A 19,197-nucleotide genomic window follows, 5' to 3' on the forward strand; every position below is an offset into this window, starting at 1 on the left:
AGTTGATAGAAGGTAAAGATAATAAACAGTTCTTAATGTTCAATAAATCGTATTCATATTTTAGTTATACTAATAATTGTCTACATATAAATTATCATCTGATCGTATACTCATTATTCTATTTTTTATTGAATTTATTTAGACGGAGTACCTATAATATCATTATAATATCTACGTACTGCTTTTCATAATAAAATTAAGCATTAAATTAATATATCTATTTTTTGTATTTGAAGTACTGACAAATAGTAATAAAAATTAAGAATAAACTTTATTGCCATCAAATAAAATACTACAAATTTATATTTATTCGTTTATACTTCTATAATTGTATAGTATATTTATTTATATATAATATTATAAATTATAAATTAATTAATTATGTTTATTTATACAAATATAATAATTTAAGTTCCTTAAATAAAATTAACCTATTTAATGTTATAATTATGTCCATGTAAGTTTGAATCTATATTTATTTAATATAAAAATACATTTTCTATAGAACCTATAATATGTAATTGATGAATTATAGTAAAATATTACTAAACAAAAAAAATTTAATTTTGGTAGTTGGTTATTTGTTGATTTCACAATAATGTATATAATCTTTTATCACAATAAAAATGCTCGACTTTAAAGGTGTTTTTTATTTTCAAATTTGATTTAACCAGTAATTAAAATAATTTTTCTTGCTTTACAAAATTATTGAGAAAAAAATTACGTAACAATTTTACATAAAAACAATTCTTGATAAAATCAGTTTACATTTTCCTTGTATTATCCAACAATAAATAGTAGTAGACACTAGAGAGTAGAGACTTAAAATGTTTGCCAAATATTTATATTAATATTAAATTGTGCTATTTATATACTTGAAATATTTAGGCTTTCTTAACTTATGTTAGATGTTTATCAGTGAAAAGCTTGACCCAAATTAGTTTTCTTTACAGGTATTTAAAAACGCTAAAAATAAACATCCACTATTTTTTTCAGTAATTATTTAAACATTACATTTTGACAAGATCATTAAAATTGCAAAAAACTGAAAGTTATTATTTTTAACTAAAAATCAAATTAAAAATTTTAATGGTTTATAGTTCATAATTCATAAACAATACATATCATAGTAAATTTGCAACATTTTTTTTATAGATATTTGAAGTTTGAATTTGGACAAAATTTAATATTTAAACGAAAGATATATTTAATTATTTTTTATTTCATAATAATTTAAAATTTATTTCATAACAATCTTATCAACGATTGTTAAGTATAGTCGAAAATTGGTCGATATCTCTCAAATAGTCAAAAATATTATACATTTAATTGTAAATTAATAAAATCATTATAAATATTAACCAATTAACATAACAAAAATATTACCACTTACATAAATATTTATGTGCACGTAAAGAATTGTTTTTGTTAAAATAGTTTCTGTATGAATACTAAGTATATAAATCGCAATAAGTATGAACATATGAAATTTAATCGTGAGTGAAGTAACTTATTTTTTCAAAGGTACCAGTCTAGTACATATTTATTTTATAATATCAATATTCATTATATTAAACTAATATTTAATTTATATTTCAGTTATTTCAGCAAGAATTTGCTTACTTATATTATCCCCTGTAGATTTTAAGATTCTTAGATTAAGTGTGCTGCATCCACTAAGAATTTTTTTCGTGTATACCTATCTACAATAATTTATCATTATTATATTTGATTCAAATTTAATACATCGATTTCAGTGACTTACTCAACTACTATGAGATACAAAATCATTTATATAGCCCAACTATCAAGTTTTCCGATTTTTAAATATTAGTATGTACTTAATAATTAATAAACAATATTATTATGAATTAGGTTAAATAGTTACAATAGTGTCAATGCATGTTGAACAAAAATGTCTAAAATAAAAAGCAAATTATAAAAAACAATATCAAATTTTAAACGGGTCATAGAACATGATGGTATACAACAATTAAGGAACACCATCAAGCCAGAGGAACAAATTATATTATTTATGTACTACATAAATGTATACTATACTATATGTAGTCAGTCGGACGCACAGCAGTGGCCACCATAATTTTATTATAATTATAATCATATAGGTCGATTTACTAGACGGCACCCTGACATGTACGAAACACTAAACAGTAATATTAATTTACCCTTGAAAATTTTGTTGTCCTACTAGTTACATGCGGACAAGGTACATAATGTGCATGAAGACTAAAAAACTAGGATATAAAATATACACGGAAATAACAATTTCTCTTTAAAAATCTAACGTCTTATATAATGCATATTTATGTAAGCGCATAGAAAATATATAATCCGACAAAATAGTTATAAAAAAAAAAAAAAAAATCATTAACAAAATTTAAGCATAATTTGTACTTGAATGCCCCTTACGTAAAACGAAGATCTGTCAGCCTATACAATTAAGATTTAAGTTTATTTCATATTTATGTTATATATACTGTTATGTTATATTACTGTTATGTTATATTACTGTTAGTTATACGGTTTAAATAATAAATAGCTTAAAATTAATCTAAATATTTCGAAAATATTGCGTATAGTAAAATTTAAGGATATACGTAAACATTTCAAATCCCTACAAATATACTTCAATTAGTTAAATTTCGACAAAATTACTTAAATTATTATTCTTGATGTTTAAATAAAATAAAATATATCATAATTTACTTCATATTCAAGCTTTTTTATACGAGCCTAAAAATGTTTATCACATTTTATGTCTATAATTACCTTAAAACCAATTTACGTTAAAGATTTTATTAAATGTAGAAAATAATTATTACATAATATGTAATTATAATTATATAATTTAGACTTGAATATTATTCAAGTCTTAGATATAACAAATTGTCGCGATTTTTTTTTTTGAGATAGCTTAAGAAAAAGTATATGTATATAAAAAGATTTTATAATATGATCTTAAATTTATCATTATAATATCGTTTTTTATATGTATGGCACGCTTCTTACTACCTACCTAACAATTCGCTTATTTTTCGATTTATATTATTCAAATTCATTCGTTTAGATGATATATGGTCAAATGCGTCACACTCATCAGTCATTATAGAAATATTATTATGGTTTGCATTCGTCAGCTATTACAATACTTACATTTTATTATGTACATTCCTTGTTATTTTTAAAATAAAAAATGTATCTAGATACTAAAATAATTAAATTGATTACAAATAAAAATAGTTTCATTAAATAAAAGGCTTTAGTGAATATTTTCTTATGTATTATTTCATACCTATTTGTATGTTATATAGAGCTTAGACTACCCAAGCCTAATAATTATAATCTATATTCAATTAACCAATTTGAATTTGAAAAAAAAAAGTGGTACTTAATATGATAATCATATAGTTACCTACTCAACGTTATAAACGAACAATTCTCATAGAATTATAAAACCATTTTAATATACCTACAATAAATTTGTTTATTATTTCAAAAAAATAGATAACGTGTAATAGTAAATAGGCAATTAAAAAATTATTTATTTATAAATAGTAAATCATATTTGATATTTATCGATGCATTATTATAATATTGTGTATAGGTATTCACTTATCATTGAACATACTACTTCATATTTCAATATTTTTTTATTTTTGTAGCATGATTTCCTGCAACTTTCAAATATTTTTATTATTAAGTTGTTACAACATTGTCTATTCATAATGATGATTATTTATAAAACAAAATATATTTTTAATATTTTAAGCAAGGATCTTAGGAGTTACTAAAATTGACCTATAGGTAGTACCTAAAAATACTTAGCAGTTAGTATCCTTAATTACCTCTCTATAATAACTGTGTTAATACACAGTACAATAATATGTATTTTTTTATACATAATAATAATTATACCTGTTATCTACAAATATTTAAGTAATATCATGTCTACCGTCGTTAAACGTTAATAGTTGTTAGGTACTTGTTTGCTTTATTGAATTAGTAAAATTATTTATATGTAGTTAACCTTAGTATACTTTATCCTGTCTTATGGCTATCTCGACCTTGAGTTAGCATCATATACCATGGTCATAATATCAGGTACCTATTTTGAATTTTCAGATAATAATATTACTCCACGCTGTGGTGACATCAAAGACAAATATTATATCAATTAAATAGTAAATACCTAATCAATGACAACAGCAACAAAAATAAAAAAACAATAAAAACACGAATAACTTATGGATTATTGCGCGTATTTAAAAATATATAATAGAGTTTTAGTACGAAATTTACAATTTGATACGATTTTCAGTCATAATGAATCCTTTGACTTGCGATAAAGCTAATTAACGGTATCATATCTACCAACTTCAGTAGCACTGTTAACTTTCTCCGCTAACTTCCTGTAGTTGCAGCAAGTACTGATCCACAGATTTTTCTTCAAATTTATTTTTGAACTTCTTTTCCGTTATTCTAGTTATTGACGTGCAGGCCTTACAACTGTTACGTTAGAATTGGTATATAGTTACATAGGTACTGTCTACTTTTTTTCTTTTAGAATCAAGCATTTTTGACACACGTATAATTTTTTCTCAAATTTATCAACCTCCTCTCCAATAGTTGACTACTAAAAACTAACAGAGTGGCATGCCATTTTTGTTTACTACTATTATAATTTATAGTATATTTTAAACAAAGAAATATTACAAATACCTGAATTCTCTATAATATGCTAACTGTTCATAACTATGATAATATTACTACGTAATAAACACTATTGCACATTTAAGTAATTAAATTATTATACTGTTTGGTCGTTTGGACTATGATATATGGTACAAATATAAATCACTGAGTGGTTGAATATTATTATTGCGAAGCGACGACACATCAGCAACGTGGTAAATATAATGTATTAGGTACTCTTCGCCCTATGATAAATCAATTGTAGGTATGTCAATATTTAAATATTATGTAATTATTTGTTTCAAGTTTTCATAGATACATTTATCCATGTAAGTATTTAAATTATACATAATATAATGGTTGCATTAAAAGGTTCTTAGGAAATGAATAATTTTTTTTTTTGGAGGAGGAGGGTGGAAGACTAATAGGTAAAATATACAAGAATAACATTTTTCCCACACGCACAACCAAATAATTCGGTGCATCGAATTGCGTCCCAATGATATTTATCGAGTACACGAGTAGAATCCAAAAGTAAAAACATAATTTTCCTAAAGACTTAGGTCTGTCAAATAACATATTAACTATTGGTAGGTTAAAAAATATGGTTTTTTGCAATTAGAAGTAAATATGTAAATTAAATTAGTATTAAAGAATTATATGACGTAAAAACATAATTTTCTTTTCCGTATACAAACTATAAGTATAATCTGTTTAAAAGTTACCTTACCATTTGAAATAGAACTGGGAAAAAATATAATCATAAAATAGTCGTATGAATAAAACCGGATACAACTCGTGTAATCATTTAGATAAAGCCGGGCGCAATTCGTGGGGGAATAGTAAGTTCCTACACGAGAGTAGCAGGTAAACAATTACATATGTTAGTTCCTACACGGGCATATGTAAGTTCCTACAGGGTAAAAACCAGGTACCTATGTTAGTTCCTACACGGCGGAAAAAGGTACATATGTAAGTGTACCTATATGTGTATATATGTGTAAATATGTATATACGAATAAATATATGATGATTATATATTATATAATACAAATCGCATAACACATTTTCACAAATAAGCATATTATAATAATTAGATTTGTTATTGAAACTTTATACGCTGGTATAGCTATTTAATATAGGTAACTACATTCAAATATACTTATAAATAATACTTATAAATGTATATACGAAATCACTGGAAAATACGACAAGCTACAAGCTGATAATATTTTCCCCTATACCGACTCGACGTAAGGAAAAAGATAAAATATCTTATTATCTATATTTTTGACATACAAAATATTTATGACTTTTCATCATCGATAAAAATGATACAGAACTTGATTTTGATTTGATAATCTTAAAATTAGTTATAAGTCTTATAACTATACACAGTAAAATGTACATCTAGTTATTTCTCTTAAAAGTTTTGTTAGTATTGTTCGAAACATCTGAGTGTCCGTACATATCCGTTTATACTAATCATATACAGTTATACAAATTCACAATGAGCGAGAATGTATCATTCATGTTGAGTGAAAAAGGCAAACAACTACTAGTTTTGAATAATTTTAAATTTTTTAAGCATCATACATCTAAAAAAAATGAAATTACGTGGCGTTGTGTAATAAATAAGTGTAGTGCAAAAGTTTATACTTTGGGTCAAAATGCCCAATTAATTAATACAGATAAATCGTGTTTTGATCACCGCCATGCAAGTGATAGCACTTTAAATCGGCAACAAATAAGCAATGCTTGCAAAAAAAAAGCTGTAGACTCTATAGTTGAAAAACCGTCAAAAATAATACGAAAAGAAGTATCAAATTATGTTAATGAAGGAGATTTGATTGCACCCGACTTAAAACTCATAGCAAGGAATATTCATAATGCAAGAATGCATTGTTTCCCCAAACTGCCAACATCAAGAAAAGAAGTTCACGAAATATTAAGTTTATTAGACATAAAAACAAATAGAGGTGAGTTATTTTTATATAAAAATGACGCGCTAAATGAAATAGTTATTTTTTCATGTAAAACAAATATAGATTTGTTAAAAGAATTAGATGTTTTATATATGGATGGTACTTTTAACTATAGTGATAAATATTATACGCAACTATACACGATTCATGGCATTAAAAATGGAGTGTACATTCCGTTAATGTTTTGTTTATTGCCAAATAAAGAAAAAAAGACTTACATTGCATTATTAAAAACAATAAAAATAGCTGGAGTAATACCTAAAAAAATTATTTTAGATTTTGAAATAGCAATGCATCAAGCAGTTTTTGAAATTTTTCCGGAAACAGAGGTGTTTGGATGTCGTTTTCATTTGGGCCAAGCTTGGTACCGCAAAATTCAAAATTTAGGTTACGCACCACAATTTAATTCTGCAAATGACGATGTAGGAAAATGGTTAGTACATATTTTTGGACTTCCTTTTCTCAATCCAGAGGAAGTGGCAGAATGTTTTACAGAATATTTTATGGCAGACAAACCTGAAAATGCAACTATAACCGAATTTTGTGATTATTTGGTAGACAATTATATATCAAATGAATCAATCTTTCCTCCGAAAATGTGGGCGCGGCAATGTTCTGATAGAGTCCATACGACAAACGCTTGTGAAAGTTTTCATTCAGATTTTAACTCTAATTTTTATCACCAACATCCAAATATTTTTAAAATTATTGAAATTCTCAAACTCTTTCAAGTAAATACGTATATAAAAATAAGAACTACAATTAATAACCCAAAACCAAAAATCAGTAAAAAATACGCCGAAAAAGAAGATTTTATAAATGAAAAAATTTCAGATTATAGAATAAGCAAAATAAATAAATACGATTATGTTAAATTATTAAGTTATAGAAATAAACCTCATAAAATATAAGTTTTCATTTTTATTATATTTTTTACTTTTTATATTATATTATATTCAATTTTTAAAATTAAAATGCATTATACGATTTTTATTATATTGTATTATCATCATATATGTATTTATTCGTATATACATCGAATATACATATTTACACCTTTTTTCCGCCATGTAGGAACTAACATAGGTACCTGGTTTTTACCGTGTAGGAACTTACATACGTACCTTTTTCCGCCGTGTAGGAACTAACGTGTGTATTTTTTTTACCTGCTACTCTCGTGTAGGAACTTACATTCGCCCAATTCGTGTACCTTCTTATCGATATTCATATATTGAAACACAATTCATGTGCAGCCAAATATTACGCTACTGAGTACTTGGTGCACTATCTGAACAGGACATCAGGAAATTCACTGACTCACTTAAAATCATATGCTCATGAGTCATAACTCATTCCCAAATCCTAAGTACTAATACACACGTCGTATTTCACTATAAATACTCAACTCAAATGGTCACCAAATACCAATTAACGGACAAAGAATAACGTTTAGTGATGAACGATGAACCAGGAATATATTTCATCGATAATATTATAAATATGTGTTAATTGAAAATATAATATATTTTAATTTATTCATATTATATCATTTAGACCAGTGGTTCTCAACCTTTTTGTTGTCACGGACCACCTAGATGGCTTTTAAGTAGAATTACTGACCACTTTAGGTTTTGGTTCAAAAAATAAAAAAGTAATGCTTTATTTTTTTAGTTTTGCCTACAGATTAGTGTATTAAATTTACTAAAAAGTTAAAAACATATTTAAATGTAAAATATAAAATATAACAATACCGGTGTATTAATTACAAAAAAAAAAATAAAAATAAGTATACCATCATTTTTACTAATACAACACGGACCTGTTTCTTTTTTATTGTGGATTGGCGGTTGAAAACCGCTGATTTAGACCAGTGTTGTACAAATCAGACGTTTCTTATCTTATCACTTGTTGGAGTTATCAGTCATTTTTATATTTTTTAATCGTTGTAAGTCAATATTGTTGTCATGGTAAAGTATAATGTCTGATACTTTGATATATTATGGTGTACGAGTAAAGTCCTAACTTTATCACAAGCTTTATCGTAATGCTAAGCTAATCGTATTTAAAACACGATGAGAAAAAATCGAATTACGAATAATGTTAAGTAATAACAACAATAATCAATAACAATAATTAAGGATTACGTCTGCGGTCCGCGAAACACTTGTAATAACATATTTCTCCTTTCCTCCAATTTAATAGCATTTATTAAAGAACATTACCACACGGTCGGCGTCCGTATCCCCCACTTTTAGAAACCTTTTTGACGCACACGAATCGGTTTATTATCGACGGCGGCGATTTCCGGTTCACCTTGTGAATATTGTTGGAATAATAATAATAATGCAGTTTCGTGTACACATTACATACCTATTATATTAAACATATTTTTTCCCCGTAGCTTTCCATTCGACTATGGTTGCCGACCGTGTCCTTTCCCTCTGCTAGCTTCCGTCGGTCGTGGCAGTCGCGAACAACGGCACAACGCTGAACGGCCGAACATTCGTCAGTCGTCAGTACCTGCACAAACGTCTTGTTATAATCTCTGTCGGTCGTTGCGTTTACGTCCGCTTTCGCATTTCATAATCGTGACATTGTTTCTTTTTTTTTTTGCTTAGTCCGATTCTTCGTTGTATTATGCGAGTGTATCACTGCGATCGTCGTCAATCTTTAAAATAAGCACAATTTTTTACTATTTATCTTATCAAGTTAATCACCACTGAACAAAACATGAATAAATTCGCCTTGCCTGCGCTGCTAGTCTGTCTGGGTGAGTGTTATGAATTTGCGTCTTTGTGCCATACTGTCATATAATACTATATTGTACCAACTCGCTTTCCAATAATTCTGTTGTATTATACCCCATACATTTGTGTGTTTTAGTTATTGGCAACAATGTTAACTGGGGTGTCAGTGGAATTGAAGGAGAAACAGATTTGAACGATTTACAAGACACTGTGAAAAAGAAGTTTGACTCGCTTGTACCTGGATTACCCAATTTGGATCAGTTTAATGAGTCTATACCGGCCTTAGACGAAGGCGAAAGAGTGTTGAAAGAAAAATGTTTAAAAAATAGCCAATCCAATGACTCTTATGAAATGACTGTGGTAAGCCATTTAATATTTTTATTTTTCATTTTTAATTCAATCTATTTTTTAAAAGAAACATTAAAACATCTATCTAGTTATTGGAAATGTAGAAATAGGTACCTAAATGAGTTGAGTTGTGTGTTTGGTATTAGTATATTTTGCTGAGTGTTAATTATCATCAAAAATATTCAACATTCATTATAAAACTATTAAAATTATGTTTTATTCTAGTAAATAGTTTTTTATTTATTCATTTTGTAAAGATTGTAAATTCTATAAACTAGACTATCTCGCTTACAGTAGTTTATAATATTTAAAAGTTGATAACCCCTATAATCTATATAGGTACCTGCATTAATGATTTAATGTGTCTCAATAAAAGATTCTTAATTTAATTTATAAACCTTTATTATTATTTTTTCTTATTTAAATTTATTCTTATTTTTTTTTTTTAAATGCAATAAAGTTAAATGTATCTAGACCCCACGGTGCAATGACCTTTTAACTTATTGCTTATAATATATGTACCTATGTAAATTTAAAAAAAAAAACTCTAACCTAAATATTTTAAAAACGTATAAAAAAAATTTGATTTGACAAGACTTAATAGTTAAGTAGTTAGGTAGGTACTTAATTTTTTTAAATTATGTATTTTTGAATATTACTATTATATTTAGTTTGTTAATATTAAATATATTTTTAAAATTAAAAAGGGAGAAAGTAGGTTATTGTTTTGCTGTACAGTAGGGGTTTAGTACATCTTGTCAATCATTATTGGGTAAATCACTTATGTATGAGTTAAATTTGTATTCTATGATAAATTATCGCATTTCATAAACAATTCTGAACAACGTATGTTTGTCAGCTTATAAACTAATTACTAGATATATACTACAATGTTTTATGATATATTTATATTGCTATTAGGTACCTGTGGTTTTTTTTTTGTAATATTAGTAATATAAGCAAGTTGAATTAATCTTTACTAAAAACATTAAATTTTAAAATATAAAAATATACCTTTACAAAAGTTTCAAGTCCTCACTAATAATATTTTTGAGTTCTAACAAAATAACTAAAATCATAATTTTTTGTTTAAATAGGTATCTAATTTTATCCAAATTTGAACTTAAAATGTCTAAATAAAAAAAATGTACTTATACATTTTCTTAGAATTTCTTAAATTCAATAATTTCACCAAATGGTGATAATTGACTCAACAAACAAAAAAAAAAATAGAAAAAACCTAAATCAATATATTCATTGTTCAGAATCTAAAATATGTTTATTTAAAACAATTGCACTAGTGTTTAACTATAAATTAGAATGAATTTATTAGTAAATTATCACCTATATTAAAATATTTTAATCATAGATATTCTTTAAGATATTTAAGGTTATCTATAAATATTAAAATGTTATACCTAATTTATTTTTTTCTGTATACACATTTTTTATTATTTGGTTAGTTAGTTCTTATAATAATACCAAAAATCAAGAAAAATAATAATTATTTTATTGAATATTAATTAAATACAATTTACTTTGTACAATTAGATTGACTTATACTCTTAAAACTTACCAAAATAATAATAAACCTTAATTTAAATTAATCTAAAAAAGTATACTTGATTTGTTTATTTTATTTCAGTCATAGATCGCACCAAAATATTAATTACCATTATATCTATAATATATAGTTTCAAAAATTAAAATATTTATAACCATTAAATATTAAATAAGATATTTAATTTAAATTATTTATAAGTATCCAATTAAGTTAAATTACGCTTTCATAATGCTCTAAGTGTGTAAATGCATTGTTAATATAATATACATATTATATTTACCATGATAATGCACTTATTTAAAATCGTGGTTTAATAAAATCTATATCCCCTATTACTTACAATTTAATTATAAATCCTCAATAGAACTTATGTTAAGTTAATGCAGAAAAAAAAAAATTTTATTAAGGTATTGGTACCTATGTAAGTAGTGTTTAACAGTAAATTATTTATTTGTCTGTTAGGATATAGTATAATTGCATTTTGTATTTAATGGATTGTGACCTACAGTATTGATCCCATTTAAACTAAAAGTCAAACAACATAATTTATTTTGAAAAATAATTACGAATGACATATTCTGTATCATCAACATTTAGATTATTTATTCAGAATGTATTTAAAAAAAATTACAAAAACATTAATTTACAGCTGTTTCAATGTTACCTCTTGTAATTAATGTAATTAATCTTGAGTATTTAGTAATTCTGAATTCAAAGTTAAAAATTTTGCTATTTAAATATAAATCAGATATAAATGTAACATCTTATTTTTTGTAATGCGTGAAGTATTATACCTGGAATCTGAATGTACCTATAATTTATTTTATATTTAATTTTCTCTAACTAGTTCAACTATTTCCTTTTCCCTTAAATTATATCTATTGTTGTAGGTACTATTAGGTAAATTCTTACTGTATACAAGATAATATAAACAAAAAAAAAAATTGTATAAATCGCTTTTATGTAGGTATAGAAGGTGTTTTCTTGTATACTTTGTTATTAAGAAGATAACTACAAATCATTACATAAAAAAATCTATTCATTGACGGTATGGTTGGTATGTCTGGATTTACTTCTAAATATATTTTATAATTTATTTATATTACTCTAAGTAATATAATAGGTTGGATAAATTTTTACTTTAAATATTGAAGTCCTATATTATTTATTAATTTTATTATAATATCATATAAGTACTATTGTATTTATCTAAGTAGCTAATAATGTATTAGTCATAAGTTAACACCAACTTAGATACTGTAAATGGTATAAATATAAATAGCTTAAAATTAGCCCAATATTTTAAAAATTTCACTGGAAACAGAAAAATATTTGGTAGTATTTAGCTGATAAATTCTTTTTACTAATAATTTTGAATTACAACAAAATAACTAAAATCATTATTTTTAATCTATTTTAAAACCAATATATTCATTGCTTTGCTCAGAATCTAAAATGACATGTTATGTTATACACTTATACCTACATATAAAGATAGTTAATACATTCTGTAATAACCTTGATGATTTTTAATAATTTTTACTCAAATTATTATTTGTGGCCTTCACTCTTACAACATGAAAACATATAAATTGTGTGCCAGTGTAGACTCTTAACATAGTTATCACTGATCATGCTGTTAACAAAAGTACTTATTATTGTAGGAATAGATTTTAAACACAATAGTCAAGTACTTGAGTATACTTTTATGCAATTTCATTCCTTATAGCTTCAAGACATATTTTGTATTATATTTAATCATAGTTGTAAAGTACACAGCTTAGCAAGTAATGTATTTATTAATAGGTACCTAACCCTTTCTTATACATAATGTTTCTGTTAATATACCAATTTAGGTCTTTGAATAGTAAATAAATTCTTCAGTTTTAATTCATAAATAGCGGGAAAAATAAAACCATGTAGGCACTACACAATTTTTTTTTACTTATATTATGATTAACATAATTTTTTTTATGCAATAAGCATATTTTGTTATTGTTTGTCTTTAACAATTTTTTTATCAGTGGAATTTTACTGTAATAAGTTATGGCATCATTAATTTTGATTTTTGAGCCTACAGAGTATTTTTAGTTTCAAAGGCTAATAATACCTACAAATAGATTTTAATATTTTAGGAATGTGAAACAACATATAGATGGACAATTTTGTTTTCCATAATTTGCAAATTAAGATCAGAATGGATAGGTTTTAAGTATAATAAGAGTCTAATGTTTAGACGAAAGGGTTTGAACTGAAATATTGAAATTTTTTATAACAAATTATTTTGCAGAATACTATATTTGGATATCATTTATCAATATGAATTTAAAGAGTATTTAAAATGTTAGCTTGATGTACTGCATAAGTAAATTATTTGGATATTAGATTATGGAGCAAGTGTTTTCTGTTGAAATTCTTTTTCGTTTATAGTGGGGTTTAAGTAAGATATTCATCGAATGTTATTCGTGAATACTTATTTTTTTTGTGAATTTTATATTTATATATTATTTAAGATTGTATTTAGAAAATTTCAACTCCTTAATGAAAACTTAATATAATATATAGATTTGATTTTATTAACTTTAAAATGCTGTTTTATATAACTATGTGCTAGGTTATTTAAACATACTTTTATATTAATAAGAACCTATAACAAAGGAGTATTTTATAGTTTTAATAAAATAAGTAAGCATTTTTTTGAAATGCATTGTATATAGATTTTAATGAAGTAATGTAATAAACTTTATGAATTTGGTTAAAACTCATATATTATAAAATACCCTATAACTATAATGAGCATATATATATATATATATATTGCTACTTAAATTATTTGTATACAATCTAGTTACTAAGTTCAAAGTACATTGCTATATTTAATATGTTAATAACATTTTGTTTAATTGCTCAAGTATTGTACACATATTTTAATGCAATTGATCAATTATATTTAAACTTCCTTAAGTTTTCTGTGTTAATGTAATTTTGTATTATGCAATTAAATAAAATGTTTGTCATAACTATGTGCAACATTATAATTTATAGTTTACAATAATAGATATATAATTTATTTTTAAAAAAAACATAAGCATATTTCTTAGTTTTATTAAAATTATTTATAGTTTATAAATACAAATAACCAAATGATAAACATATAGAGTAGAGGTTATACTTGTCTTTTATGATATAGAGTTAAAGAGCAATATGTATTTTATATTAAATTTGATTAAAGACCTTCAATTCTCCTAATTGGACTGGATAAATAAATTAAACATACAATTTTATATTACTATTATCAATGCCACATTATTATATTTGAAGAATATTTCATGATTTTTTTTTTTTAATATTAAAAATATATGTACGTAATATATTATGCTTTATGTTAATTTTTCTGATACTAAAATAACATTGAAAATGTAAATGTCAACAATATGATTAATAAAAAGTATAAATGTAGCATTTATTAAATATTGTTTAATATATATTATTTAATCAGTTGATGTAGATATGTATATGTTACTTATAAAATATGTATTTATTTTATACAGAATATTAGAAAACAACATTTTATTGAAATATTCCCATGAGTGTATTATATAAAGTAAACATGTTTAACCCATTAAATATAAGGAACTATTGTCAGTGTTACAACAATATTTTAATAATATATAATGCATGTTTATATAATAATTAGATATTTATATATTCAAATTTTTTAAATTAATTCTGTTATGTCCAAAGTTTAATAATAAATGTTTATCACATTTTTAAATATATTTAATTTAAAACGAATTAATTAAAATTGAATCTTGGATTTTATTATATTTTAACTAGAATTTTAACTTATTTATAGTACAATCACAAAGTATAATATTTAATAAATCAAATTAAGCTGTGAATATGTATTTAAAAAATATCCTAATTTAGTTTAAAAAGCTATTCATTATTTTTGATATTTTTTTTTTTACATTTTTTGGTAAAAATAGATTAAGCTATAAAAAATCTTATTTATAAAAAATTTAAATTCCGTATAATATAATTTATATCTATTGATAAATATAACCTGTATGTTGTTATGATTGCATAAAAGCATGAAACTCTGGGTTCTTAAGTTTTCAACTACTCAAAAATGTAATAATTTTTTTTTATGAATTTCACTGTAAATATCATTCCTTTCTTGCTTTATATTATTTATCATCAATCACAAATTGTCCCAAAGAATAAAGAAATTTCAATATTTTAATTAATTATAAAATTTTGTCTGAATTAAATTTTAACTTATAAGTTATAACTTTTGAATTACAACAAATCTATAAAATATTCAGTAATTATTTTAAATATATTAATATAATTTTATGATATTTTATATTTTTTTATGCTTATTCTTAAAAATATTTACTTGTAACTTTTTAAGTGAACAATAAATCTTTTTCTTAAATAAAGTATTATTATTAGTTTATAGATATTGAAATTATCATTTAAATTTGATAAGAAATTATACAAAATAATTATTTAACTATTATATGTATGTATAAAAATATGTAATTACAATGTAATATACAACAAATTGACTTATTATCCTTGTGTGTTTAATCAAAAATTTAATTTTTATTAAATATCTATCATGAAATAATAATAATAATTCTATAAACATTTACTTATTTAAATATATTTTTTTTATGTTTTTATTCAATTATTTACTTATAATTATTAAATTGTTTTAACGGTTCATATTTAAAAATTTATACTTTAAATAATTTAATTTTTGTTTTTAGGAGGCAAAGAAAGATTTTGAAGTTTGTGTAAAATCTTTAGTTGATATCGCAGAAATAAAAAAAGAAATTAATGATGCTAAACCTAAAGGTGATCTTGATATGGTATTTAAAAAATACTGCAGGTGAGTAAAACAAAATAAACTGAAAGTGAATACAAATTTATAAGTTATTATTTATATTTTAGAAAGTCACCAGATTTTAAGGATTGTGTTTTAAACTTCACATCTACTATAGACGTTTGCTTGGATGAAGGTGAAAAAGATAGCAAAAAAATTCTTCAGAGTGTCACGGAAGCTTTATTATCATTTGTATGCCATGATGAGGGTGATCGTATAGCATGTAAGTTATAGTTATCAATATAATATGTTTTTTTAAAAACTTGTATTTATTTTTTAATGAATTACATGAATTATTTCATAAATTCATGACTAAATAGTAGTTATTTTAATTAAAATAATAAACTGTTTTATACTTTTAATTTAGTATTTTATTCAGAGGGTGGTCCAGATTGTTTAATGGATAAAAAGGAAGCTATACAACACTGTCTTAATACATCATTCAGTAAGTATATGCCTAATGGTGAACCAAGCTTGTCTAGCTTACCAGCATTCAAATTTGAAGAAGATCAATGCAAGTATGTATCTTGATTAATATAATTTGTGATTAATTATAAGCTAATGGTATTTTTATTTCATAGGAGTATGAGTGAGCTACAAGTGTGTGTAATTGCTGAGTTAGAAAAATGTGGAGAACCAACACCCGCTAACATTATTGAGTCATTGTTCGAGTTTGTACGTCGATCAACTCCATGCTCAAAGTTTCAGAGTGCTCAAACACGTAAAAAATCTTCAGGTGTTTCGTTACATGCAACGATCTCTATTACAGCATTATGTACCTTAACAGTCCTGTTAAGTCGAATTGGATTCTATTAGTATGTTGGCAATACTTACAAAATAACATTAAAATTTTAAGTAAGGCTTAGAATCAAAATCCTTGATATATATTGAGACCTATATTGAACTAAAATAAATTAATTTATTATATATAAATATTAGACAGTAATATTTTTATTTTTGAGTTTTTAGTTAATAAAAAATGATAATCAATTATTGAAAAATACTCGGGCCCTTTTTTTACATATTTTTTAGGAATAGTTAACTTGTACAAATCAATTTAAATAGTTAACATTTTTGTTTAGCTAATATATTTTTTTCCAAACATAATATATATTATTTAAAAATGTTCAAATTGTATTGTTATATAATGTATGGTTTTTAGTTGTCAATCAATATTTTTTACATATTAAAATAGTATCGGAAAATATTAAATAAAATGTAATTACGTCAATATAAAATAATATATTTTTTTTTAATGAAAACAATGTTAAATTATTTCGTAGTAACAATATTTAGTTTTCATAATCAAGAATTAGTTGTTCTTAATTATTTAGGTTAGGTTAAGTGGTTGTAATGGCCTACTACTTTAATCTCAAAGTGTTTGTATAATTATTTATGGTCAATAAGTTTTGGTGTATAGGATAAAAGTATAACTTATTTTATACACACTATATAGGTGTGTATAAGAATTTTTTTATTGTAATTAATGTTTTTTATGTTTACTATTTATTTTATATGTATAACCACAAAATAAAATATATATATATATATATATATATATTTACTGTTTAGTATTACATATATGATATACTGTTTTATTACCAACCAAAGTATATAATATATTCAAAATATTCCTATTAAATACTTTATGAGTTAAATTAAGTTATGTGATACAATCAATATTATTGTTAAATGTAATTTATTACAAATTATTAATCTCAAATATATTTATATATAGTTATTACAACACAGTCTCAAAGTCTTAAGATGACTTACTGACATGTATTGTTTCTATTTTATAAGTGTGTAATATAACAAATTTTACATACAAAATAATCTATTTAACTGTTATGAGTATTTTAAGATGTTCATAACTTTTTTTATTATTGAAATAACAGAAAACCCACGAACAGTACATAATATTCTTACTTTTAAATTTAGTAATAAGTCAATTCATTCTAATATTAAAAAATAACTGTGGAAAATAAATTATTTTGAATTTAAAGTTTTGTATGTTATGCATTAGTAAAATGAAGATAACTCATGCTGGTACAACATCCTTTTGAAATTTAAAATGCTTTGTATGGTTAATTGATCAATAAAAATAAATTATTGAATCACTAAAGCCTAAAAGAACCTTGTTTTTATTACAACATTGGTCTTTACAATGATGACAAAGAATTTTGACAAGCATATTATGTTTTTATTTTTGATTAATTTAATTACTTAAAAAGTACTTAATACATAGTATTATTATTTAACTTGGATAAATTATAAAATAGTATTTCAACTTATTGGACATGCTATACAAACAAAAATTAAAACAATAAAAAAATCAATTGGGCTTATTTTATTTCAAATACTTACATCTGTGTATAACTGTATAATATATTTAAAATCCTATTTCTCACAGTCCGGTGTTCGGGCTTAAGTAAATAATTGTAATTAAACATTAATGAGACTTATGCCGTTTAACTAAATTTAAAGTATGACTACAAGTTATTCTATCAGTTAAGAAAAATGTTGTGAATGTGGTATTCCTAAATTTTTGGTGCACTATAATCTATCCTGCACTACTTACACCTTAATTTTTGTCAATGAAAAAATATATTTTCTTTTGGATAATAAATTATGTATTCAGTGAAGATGCAAAAATTAGAAAGTTATAGTCATATCAATTTTCTCAGTGCTAAGAAGTGGTAGTGAGTAAGTTCCTAATTCTTTTTAAGTACTGAAAAAGTATTAGAAAATTAAGTATTTTGTATTTATTAAAACAATTTATTGAATTATAATTAAATTTAGATATAATATTAATATTAATTTACTAACATGGATAAAATCATTTTATCAATACAAATAATAATATCAATAATCGATATTAATTTTCAATTGGGTGTTATAAGATTGATTAAAAAAAAAAGAAGTTTGGAGACCAATAGGCGCAAG

The 19,197-nt window shown here is 23.8% G+C and overlaps 1 protein-coding gene across 1 annotated transcript; it reads left to right on the plus strand.

The window, feature by feature from the left end:
- Positions 1-8,731: 8,731 nt before the first annotated feature.
- On the plus strand, positions 8,732-17,205 carry LOC112598389 (27 kDa hemolymph protein-like). Its single transcript, XM_025344823.1, has 6 exons — positions 8,732-9,468; positions 9,582-9,805; positions 16,136-16,257; positions 16,320-16,474; positions 16,619-16,769; positions 16,833-17,205. Exons 1-6 carry the CDS (start codon positions 9,429-9,431, stop codon positions 17,065-17,067), a joined length of 927 nt encoding a protein of 308 aa, XP_025200608.1. The 5' UTR covers positions 8,732-9,428; the 3' UTR covers positions 17,068-17,205.
- The last annotated feature ends 1,992 nt before the right edge of the window (positions 17,206-19,197 follow it).

The sequence above is a fragment of the Melanaphis sacchari genome, unplaced genomic scaffold (assembly GCF_002803265.2).
Source record: "Melanaphis sacchari strain LSU unplaced genomic scaffold, SCAv2.0 Contig487_pilon_pilon, whole genome shotgun sequence".
In the NCBI taxonomy this organism is placed as follows: Eukaryota; Metazoa; Arthropoda; class Insecta; order Hemiptera; family Aphididae; genus Melanaphis; species Melanaphis sacchari.